Raw genomic sequence first — 10,933 nt, forward strand, 5'->3', positions numbered from 1 at the left:
CCTGCTTGTAAAATTAAATATGTTTTTACGACTTTAAGATATTAACTTTGTCTGTAAATGCAATGTTATTTAGTTTATGGCTTTTATAAAAAAATAATTTGCATTGTTTTTTAAAGGTTGTAGTTTAGTTTTAGTTTTTGGTAACATCTCACTTTGACAAACTGTAACTACTTTAATTAAACAGTGAAAGTGTTAAGATATTAATAAACTATTTACATAATTCAGTTTACAAAGCATTTAACAATAGTGTTTTAAAATCTAAAATCACTGTGAGCAAATAAAACTATTGTAATTTTTCATTTAATGCATAACGGTTTTCTGCAAGAAAATAAGAAAGTATACTAATTATATGTCAATGATAACTTTTTACCAGACTAACTTTTAAGTAAAACGTTTGTTTTCACGTCGTTAAAATACTAAATCACAATTTAAGTTGACGAATACAAAACAATGAAAACAAATATTAGTCAAAGATAGTGTAAAATTTTTCTATCTAAGTAATCTTTTGATAGACAAAAATGTATAAAGATGTATAAGTTATAAGCTTTTATAAATGTTAATTAGTAAATTTGAAGAGACAATACTGTAGCATAGTTTTAATAAATGTACACGTCGTTTAAATTTATAAATATTTACTAGTAAGCTGTCTATAGTTATAAATAATCAAATTTATAAAATAAATGTTTTATAAGTTTTAGCATGACATAAATTTTAATCCAGCATGTTTTTATCAGAAAACCACACAATAAAAACCACCATTGCAACAAAACTGATAAACACAATCCACATCATAATTGACTGCGCTTTATGTGATCTACTTTTCATACGTTTGTTACACAGAACTGTTTTATTGCAACAATAAATAACCTTAGCTGTTATTGCATCCAAACACTCATTGTTTCTTCTCAGTTTCTCATCAGTTTCTTTTAAAGTCTGATTCAGATATTTTATTTTGTTTTGTAATTTGTTGAGGAGTTGTTGTTGTTTTTTCTCTTCGGTAGTCTCCTCAGGTTTGGCTGTTTCGTCAACGCAGAGTTTGGAAGTTCCAAATTTTGGCGAAGGTTCAGTATATTCTTTTGGCTGGTGTTTATTTCTGGTAGGCGACGCAATTTCATTAAATATAATATCAATTCCATCTTTGATGGTTGTAAGCAGATCATCGGGACTTTTGTCTTCAATAAATTTTCGGGGTTCTTTTGTCTCAGCATTGTTGATGGAAGAAAAACTTGGAGCTCCCTTTTTAGGCGGACACTTCTCATCAGCTGTGGGTTGCAAACTATTTATTCCGAAGAGAAAATTCATTGCACAAACTTTTGTAGCAACTAGTTAACTAGTTTTACTTTGCAAGCTGACTAAAATGTAAAACTGTATTGAATTTTATTGAAAATTCTAATATTTCATAGTTATCATTTAGTTTGAAGTCTTCATTGTTTATAACTCAATGAAAGCTTTAATTATTTTAAGACTAGTATAAAAATCACTGTTATTAAGAACAGCTAGTTTAACAATATATCTAATTGTTAATATAAAAATAACAAATTTGCTTCAACAGTGAGTTTACATTTTAAATTTTTAAAAACATGTAAAAAAGTACATTTAAAAGATACCTTAAAAACATACTACAAGTAAAAATATGGGAAATAGGTTTTGATTTCAAATCTATTGAGATTTAAAAGTTTTGAAATACATATATATCTAACAAAAACGTGTTACAGTTAGTTTCTTTGAGTTTATTTTTAAATAAAGACAAGTTAAAACTGAAATGATCTTTTTTATTCTTTGCCATATATAATTTACAACAGATCTAAACTTTAAAGTACTCAAAAAAGTACTTCAAATACATAGCTAAAAATTCCCATTTTTAAATAACTTACTGCAAGTTTTTTAGATATATATATGACTATTTGTTTAAAAAGGTATTATTTACTTTTGGTCTAAAATTTTTAAAGTGAAATAGTAAAAAATCTTTTTTGATTCTAATTAATTTGTCTAAAATTACTTTAATTTATGTCTAACCTTTTTTAGGTTTAAAAACGAAGTTTTAATTGAATTTACTTTAAAAATAATATAAATCGTTTTCGAATTTTAAAAGTATTTTACTAAATAAGTTGAACTTTTAGTTAAATATAACACTTATTTATATATTTTCGGTTTTTACATGCTTTTTAATGTACTATTGACGGCTAAGTGCTTATTGTTTTACTGAAAAAAAAAAACAATTATAAATAGTTTTGTTAGTTAACTAATACTGAAAATTAATCAAGTATCATTAATTTGCGTTTATTATGCTTCATTATACTAGGTTTATATACTTATCAGTTGAAGTTTAGTTTTTTTGAACAATTCACACAACTCATCAACTAGTTTCTCTAAAAACATTTGAAAATATTTTTAAATTGGGCCTTATCATAATTTTAGTAACTCTTGGGTAATCTTAATAACAAGTAAAAACGCGGAAGGAGGGTGATTTTAAAACTTTTGGTAGTCATACATTTTTATCAATATGTTTTAGTTTATTTTACTGGTTTTAGCTTGCTCATCATTTAAATCTAATTAAGATTTTAACAAAAAAAATATTTTCATTGAGTAAAAAATGAAATGTTTCAGAACAAGTTTTTCAATAGTGAGCGATGTCAAATAGAGTGTTTAATAAAATTATCTAAAGATTTGTAGTAAAAAGGGAAATAATTAACATTAGAGTTTACTAACTAATGAATACAGTAAAAATGTTAATACAAACGTATTGTTGTTTTTTGAGATATATTATCCGATGTAAAATTTTTCTATAAGCCCTAGTACTAACGTAATGAACTTTAAGTCAAAAAATAAAACCTTAGTTGTTTATGTCATACAATAAGGCTACAAGATGTAACATTAAATATGTTTTAAAGTATATAATTTCAAGAAAAATTTTTGTGCTTATGTTATCAAAAATAAAAATCCTCATTTTTCCTTATTCTAAAACAAATTTTGCCCTTTTTTTATGTTTCTAGAAAACAGTATTTTAAATTACATAAATTGACACCCAATTACAGTGATAAATATTTTTGTTTTACATATAAAACATATAAGCTATTTATTGGCTGGCTTCCCTTCCGTTTAGCCACCAGATCTTTCGCTCTACTGAGCAGAAATGATAGATTTTTTCAAGAGAGTATTCTATGTTTAAATTAAGCTAACTGTTATCTATTATGAAAATTCATTATCGTTAATAGTTAAAAAGCGATGAAAACCAATGCGCGTTGGATAAATTAAATTTAAAAACAGTTATAAACGGCATATTTTAAAGTGTTTTTTACTGTATTCTTACACTAAACTTTTTCTAATTTCACTATTAATATAAATTATTTATGTTGTTTTTTAGGTTAAAATATCTGAATAAATATTATTTTATATAAAAATAACATGTAAAAATCAACCTTATCTATACAAAATAAAATGAAATATTAAGACAAAATGAATCGTGTTCAAAAAAATTGTAATAAAAATCAAACATTTTTAAGCAAGAAACTTATATAACTTTTTGTACATTGAACGTAAAATAAAACTACATGATTTAAAAATATATTAAATATTAGAAAAGATAAAGTATTATTAATTAGAAATAAATCAACTTACACATATAGATATTTTTAACATACATTAATTAATTGTTCCTATTTTAAATATAAAGTAACATAAGCTAGCAATAACTTACTTATAGTGTTATGTTAAATTGTATATAGAAAATAATTTAGACTTAAAGACATAAAAATTATTGAATTTAAATTTTTATACATCTACTTTAATAAAAAATTATTTCTAAAATTTATGATAAAATACCTAAACATTTGCAGATGTGTTGTTCTACTTGTTTTGCAATTTTTTAACGTTTGTTTTGTAAAGCCTGTGTAACCAAAGAAACATTTCAGGGTCTAGTTTTAGTAGTATTTCATGTATTTTTGTTAGAGGAGTTTTTTTAATTAAAATATATTCAATATGTAATTTCAAGGATATTACTATATAAATTATAAAACTTTTATCTAAAAAAAACGACTGAAAATATTTTTTTTTTATATATTTGACTATAAAAAAACTAAATGTATACTTTTTTGATAGAGTGTTTGCAAAATATTTTATAATAAATCTTTAAATGGTTAAATATTTTTTATTTAAATGTTTAAATAATCTATAAAGTTTTTCTGAAACTAAAAAAACAACTTTGTTGCTTTAATTACTTTTTGTTTATTACAAACGTGGACTAAACTTTGACACTACTGCTTGACTTCACTGTTGTGTTTAACTTAAATATCTTAGATTTTTTTGGCATAAGTTTTTTAAATTTTCAAAAGTGTTGTTAAACAGACAGTTAAAACTTTAATCTTAGTTTCTTTACATAAAGCGCTTAATAATTTTTTCCATACTAATAAAAGGCACTTAAAAGTTTTAAATAAATGCAAAAGAAAATAAAAAAAAATTGAGAAAAGAATGATTTTTAGTTTATTAAAATAAAAAAACTAACTTAGAAAGAAATAATAATTCGACAAAGCATTACATATTTTTCAGATAAATTGTACCTACTTAAATTAATCTAAACCTTTTCTAAATATATTTATTATAATTTAAAGGTATTTCTGAACTATTTGTTTTATTTCATTGAAAATATAAAAACTTGAGACTAAGTCGTTTATAAGTTTTACAAGAAGAGAGTTTTCAAAGTGGTTTTTAATAAAACAAATATGCTCTTTGAATACCACATTGTTTTTCAAAATTAAAAACGCAAAAAGAATATAACTTCAAAAATTAAGTCTATTTGAAAAAAAATATTAAAATTTTTACATTAAAAGTACAATAAAAACTTAAGGCTAAAAGTTTTTTAAAATATATAACTTATTTATTTAGTTTAGTTTAGTTTAATTCATTTTAAATAATTTTTAAAAACTAGTTTAAGTACAATTTCAGTTCAGCATTTTTTACAAACTTTGATAAAAATTTTATTTTTCTAACTTTTATAAATATTTAATATTAAAAATCCAGAGCAATAAATAATTTGAATTTGTTTTAATCATTTTTTGATAAAAAATAAGCACTGTAAACTAAAGTTATTATCTTAATCCAATAAAATAAACTATTGAAGTCCTGGAAAAACAAAGAATAAGTTATAAGAACGTAGTTTAAAATACTAAAAGGCAAAAGATTTGTCAATATTGCGCATAAATAAATATACTTAAAATTTAAAGCTAATTTACATCAAGCAAATAAAGAAGCAGTATTGACAAAGTACTTTACTTACTCAACTAAATTATATATAAGTTTTCAAGCTATTAGTAGAAAAACCATTTTAAAAACCACACAAAATCTATATGTATTTACTTTTTCACACTGTTGAATAAGTCGATTAAAAATCAGACGTCTTTATTTAGTTTATTTTATGTTAAATTTAGGGCTTCTGTACTACTTTTTTTGTTTTTACTTTTACGAACAGTAAAATAATGAATTTTAGGGTGACTTATACTGATGTTTATATACAAGTTTTGTATTTTGAAACATTTTGAAAAGCACAGAACAGTTTATCAAGTTATTAAATTAATCTTTCCTTTGTAGTTTTTGTAAATTGTAATTTATTAGCTTATTAAAAAAGGAATTTAATTATTTTGAAACATTGTATGTTGTTTGTTGGAGAAGACACATTTTATATGCTATTTTAAAATTGTTAGCCAATACTTTTAAGAATGGATGTCAAGTTTACACGTCCGGAAAAAATTTAACGTAGACATTCTTGCACGGAGACATTTTTGCATGGGTTAAACTTTTATTTATCTATTTTTTTCGTTTTTAATTCCATTTTATTATATCTTTTTTACCATCACTTTTTTACTATACCTTGATTTTTACTATCACTCTTACCCCTATTTCTTACCTTCGGTGGGTAATTTGTCTAGTACTTTTTATTCATTAATTCAATTATTTTTTTTTCAAAGTTTTCTTATCACTGTTATGTTACCCCTAACCCTTTTTTCGGTCGGTACCCTTTTTTTCTTTTTAATAAACTTATTATTATTTGTTCAATTTTCTTATTTTTTTTAACAATTTTTATTAGTTATTTTTATAATTTTATTTTTACTATCACTGTTACCCCTTACTCTTGGTCGGTAACAATTTTTTTTGATTTTTTATTGATTTGTTTTTACGTTTTTTTTTTTTGCTAAAACGACTTTCGGTGCAAAATTGTAACTCTTGAAAATTGACACCTGGTGCAAAATTGTCTTCGTGCAAAATTGTCTTCGTGCAAGAGCAACTATGTGCAAAATTGACCCTTCGTGCAATTTTGACACGTTTCCACTTTTAAACAGAACTGTTGTGGTGCATATGTGCTACTTTTTTATTGTTTATTGAACGAAAAAATGGCTAAAGAATTTGTTCTAAAAAATTGGCGTACAATAAAGCCTTTCAGTTATATAGTTGAACAGCTAGAAATCTCAAATAAGTTTATTAATATCATTTTGAGGACATTATAAATTTCAGAAATAAAGATTTCTGAACACTGAACATGTTTTCGTTTTTTCAAGTTTAAATTGCAATGCTTGATGAATAATTTTGCGGTTGCTTAAAAAGGCCTAGTAGCTATATTTTTGTAATTTGACTTGATTTATCTCTCAGTCTATAAATTTATAAAATTATTCACCTGGGAATCATGAGAAACATTTTAATAACATTTGTTTGAGGACATTATAAATTTGAGAAAAAAAGATTTCTGAATACTGAACAAGGTTGCGTATTATAAATTTTTAATTTTAATGGTTGGTGAATAATGTAGTGTTTGCATATAATGCATTGCTAATAGCTCTACTTTTGCAGTTTGACTTGATTTGTTTCTTTATCCCTGCTATCATTAAAATAAAAAGCAATTTTAATGCTTCGGTTACAAGTATTGAAAGACCAAATTCGTTTAATTCTTTTTATAGACAAGACCAACATATTAGTGTTTAGTATAATTTCCACAAAATAATAAACATATACTGATATTAATTTGAGTTGTTAAAAACTACTCAATCTAATAAATGTTTGTTTAGGTAGTATAGTTTGGTAATATATGTTTTTTTATTGTATGTATTTTAACTAGTTTAGTCAAAATTGTTTTAAATAAAGTTTAGAAAAAGGCCAGTATTTGCTGAAAAAAGCTTAAAAATAAGGAGAGATAGCAAAAAAAAGTTTAATCTTGTTTTTAGTTAAGACTACTTATACTTTTTATGGTTTTAAATATTGTTGGGTATGGTTAGGAATAAAAGTACTAAAAAAAAAGCTTTTATGAATTTGCTGACCTAGCTTTTTTCAGCTCAGACTGACCTTTAAAAGTATACTTTCTTAAAAAATTGGCTTTTAATTTTACTAAATGTTGGCCAAGTTTAACTTCATATAAAATTACTCGAAAAATATTTCAAATATGTTAAATATTTAATAATTGATAGTATTTTCTACCTTCATAGATTAATAAACAACTTAATATATGTTTTTGTAATGAGTTTCAAATAGAAAATTAACTTATAATAGTAGATTTAATCGCTTTTATTACTAATTGTTTAAAATTTCAGATATTAGACTTATAAAATGGTTTTTAAAATTTTTGTATTAAAATAAACATTTAAAGTTGCTTAGACTAGTATTGCCGCAAAATCTGGAAACCTGAAAAAACCTTAAAGATGACAATTTACAATAAAAAAAACTGAAATTTGAAAAAAAAAAATATAACAAAACCTGGTCTAAACTTGGAATTTAGAACCTGGAATTTCAAACAACTTATAAATTAAAAATAATTAAATTTTTATTTTACCCAAAAAATCTATCATAAAGATAAAAAGTTTTTGTCATCATCAATTTATTTTAGTTTTTAAATACATTTAAAGTAGCTTTAGAGTACCTTTTCAGTGTTGTTTTACTATTTGAATAATTTTTTAACTAAAAAATTTATTTTAAATTAAAGCTGAAATGTGAAATTTTAAAAACCTGGAAAAAATTTTGAAATCCTAAAAAAGATTTTCCAAAAACCACTGGCAACCCTGCCAAAGACAAAAATCTTAAAAAAGTCAGTTATAATTAGTTTTAATTTGTGTTTGTATGGTGTCATGACAAACTTTAAGTTAACTATTGACCTTTTAAAAAGGATAACCATCCATAAATTTCTAATACAAGTTTTAGTATGTATTATACACTATTAAGAGTTATGTAAAAAAACAAAAAAAATCTGGTTAACTCAGGCTAAATTAAAGTTTTTCTTACAGTTTATGATAATTCATACTTATTTAGTTTTTTATGCAAAGCTCAGCCTAATTTGAATGCAATTTTAAGTCCAAATATTTTTTGTTGTTTTTTATCCTCTTTATTTATTTTAACTTTTTTTTAATGGTGTTTTTGAATTAATGTGATGGTAGTTTTCGGTATCATAGATTGGTTAAGAGTGAATTTTTTATAGCTTTTTTTAATCTCAAGCTGGCTGACTTAAATTAGCTTGATAAAACCTTAACCAGGTTTGACAAATAACCTGGATTAACAAGAATTTGACAATTAATTTTGAAAAATAAAACTCAAAAAACCTGGAGTTTAAGAAATTTTGAAAATAAACCTTAAATTTTAACAAAAGATATAAAAGATTTTTGTCATCATATTTTTTTAAAACTAAAAACCACACTAAAGTAGTTCTACTGCATTTTTTCAATGTTTTATATTACTTAACAAAGTTTTAAACTTTAAAGTAGTTCAAAAATATGTACTATCAAAAACCTAGAAGTAATTCAGAAAACCTGAGTAAAAATTTCTCAAAAACCAGTGGCAAACCTACTTAACACTCAGTTTAGTGATAAATCTGGTATATGTTTTTTTACATAAGCAAAATTGCCATATGTTGTTAATTAAAAGTTGATTAAAGAAACTTTTAAGTTGATTATGTAAATCTGTAATAACACTTTAGGAGTGAGCAACCATAACTTCACTTAATATTTACAATTAAATACATTTTCATAAGCTATTTTCATAAAACTTTGTTTTAAAGCAGATCTTTTGTAAATAAATATTAATTTTAAATAAATATTTTATATAAATGGAAAAGTAAACTTAAACAGTTGACTACTTCTGCTAATTTTAGTATTTAATAGTCCAAAATTTTGTTTTGTTTATTTCAATTTATGTATTAAATTTACTTAGAAGTTTTTAGAAGTCAAATATAAGTTCATTTATAAGTTATGTATTCCACCAGTAAGATATAAGCCTAGCAATAAATCATTTCAGATTAATAAACCAATTAGTAAAACAATAACAGAAAAATGGTTGTAGATAAATGCCTGAAGAGATGTCAAAAAGTTAGTGGTTTGTGTATATTAATTATTAACCTTTTTTAATACTTAAAGTTCCACAACTAGAAAATATTATTACTTTATATAATAATTAGAAAAAACTATTTAGCTGGTATATGATTTAAAATAACCTCTTTAGTAGTTTAAAGCTCTCAAATGAAAGAAATATTTGTTAAAAAGTAGTACACGCAATTGTTTTAAAAAAGGTCTTTTGAAAAGCCTTTAAATTAACAGTTTGTTCTTTATTAGCAATAACCTCTCTTCTGTAGAGAAAAACTAAAAATTATTTCTTATTTTTTTATTCTCAGGAATACGGACTGTTGTGTAGCCAAGGTCTTCCTGATGGATTCACAGAATTGGAACTCGCTGATGGATCTAACATCAAAGAGTGGAATATTAGGATCTTACCAGTAAGTAATTTTTATGTTAAACATTTCTTTTATGATATAAGTGTTAACAAAATTTTTTAAATTAATTAAGAGCTCAACTTTCATTACAATTAAACATCTAAATTGGTAAAAAACCAATGTAAAAGAATGTTAAAGAAATTTTTTTTTTCTAAAATACTAAAAATAGAAATAAAAGCAATCCTATATCAAAAAGGTTTGCTTTAGAATATGTTAAAGCAATGCAATCCTTTTTCACACAGGGAAGTCCATATGACAAGGGTTCGTTCATGGTGAACATCAAGTTTTGTGATAACTACCCCTTCAAACCGCCCACAATAAACTTCACCACCCCAATCTACCACTGTAATGTGGACGCCAACGGAAAAGTCTGTCTTCCGCTTCTCACCGCTGACAATTGGGCGCCAGCAACCAAAATAAATTCAGGTGAGTTTTTTGTTTTAAGTACTACTATAAATAATGGATTGCTAATTAAGGAGCATAGTTGTCCGTATAGCTTATATTTGGTTGAATAAAATAGCACAAAAAGTTTAATAATGTATTAAATTTATTATTGTTTTGTTTGTACAAAGAATTGAATTTGTTTATCCCTTGTCTTATTTTTTAGTTCAATCAAAATCTTTTAGTTACTTACATCTGAGGTTAAAAATAAATCATAAAACTTCAGTATTTTTCAACAGTTTTAATAGCATTGTTCGATCGCATCGCCAACCCGGAAGGTACTCATGCATTGGTGCCAGAAATTGGAGAGCTTTTCGTAAAAGACAAGAAACAATTCGCCAAGAAGGCAGCCGAGCATACCAAGAAGAACGCAATGAAGCGTTAAGCTTGAAACGCACTCAAGCGTCATTTCATTCATATTAGTAGATAAATTATTTTATAAAATTGATTTTTATAGTACTTAAAAAATAATAAACTAGACCAAATACTATTGATATGATTTAGTTGTTTAATGATACATGAAACGTATTCGAGCGTCTTATGCTTAAATGCTGAAAACTATCATGCCTGATACTTCAAACAAATATACTTTTTACATCTAGAAAGATGAAATTTTGTTTTTTTAAATTATATCTCCCTCTGATTTTTAATAAAATAGACTATTAGTTTTTAATGAGGTGTAGTTGTTTTAAATTAGCTAATCATCATATGTTATAAATGTATATACAATTAATAACCACTTTATTTCATTTTGATACC

The 10,933-nt window shown here is 24.2% G+C and overlaps 1 protein-coding gene across 1 annotated transcript; it reads left to right on the plus strand.

Moving 5' to 3' along the window:
* Positions 1-9,296: 9,296 nt before the first annotated feature.
* On the plus strand, positions 9,297-10,559 carry LOC145843260 (ubiquitin-conjugating enzyme E2 ubc-18-like). The gene is made up of 4 exons (XM_082950723.1): positions 9,297-9,332; positions 9,635-9,736; positions 9,976-10,159; positions 10,414-10,559. Exons 1-4 carry the CDS (start codon positions 9,297-9,299, stop codon positions 10,557-10,559), a joined length of 468 nt encoding a protein of 155 aa, XP_082806849.1.
* The last annotated feature ends 374 nt before the right edge of the window (positions 10,560-10,933 follow it).

Source organism: Thalia democratica, chromosome 8, assembly GCF_965202585.1.
Source record: "Thalia democratica chromosome 8, ktThaDemo2.hap1.1, whole genome shotgun sequence".
NCBI classification, from domain to species: domain Eukaryota; kingdom Metazoa; phylum Chordata; class Thaliacea; order Salpida; family Salpidae; genus Thalia; species Thalia democratica.

Bases quoted from the DNA above. Each gene is read 5' to 3' on its own strand.
- LOC145843260 (XM_082950723.1), top strand. From the start codon at position 9,297: ATGGTTGTAGATAAATGCCTGAAGAGATGTCAAAAA. The intron at 9,333-9,634 runs GTTAGTGGTTTG...TTTTATTCTCAG, and splicing joins GCCTGAAGAGATGTCAAAAA to GAATACGGACTGTTGTGTAG. The intron at 9,737-9,975 runs GTAAGTAATTTT...TTTTTCACACAG, and splicing joins GGAATATTAGGATCTTACCA to GGAAGTCCATATGACAAGGG.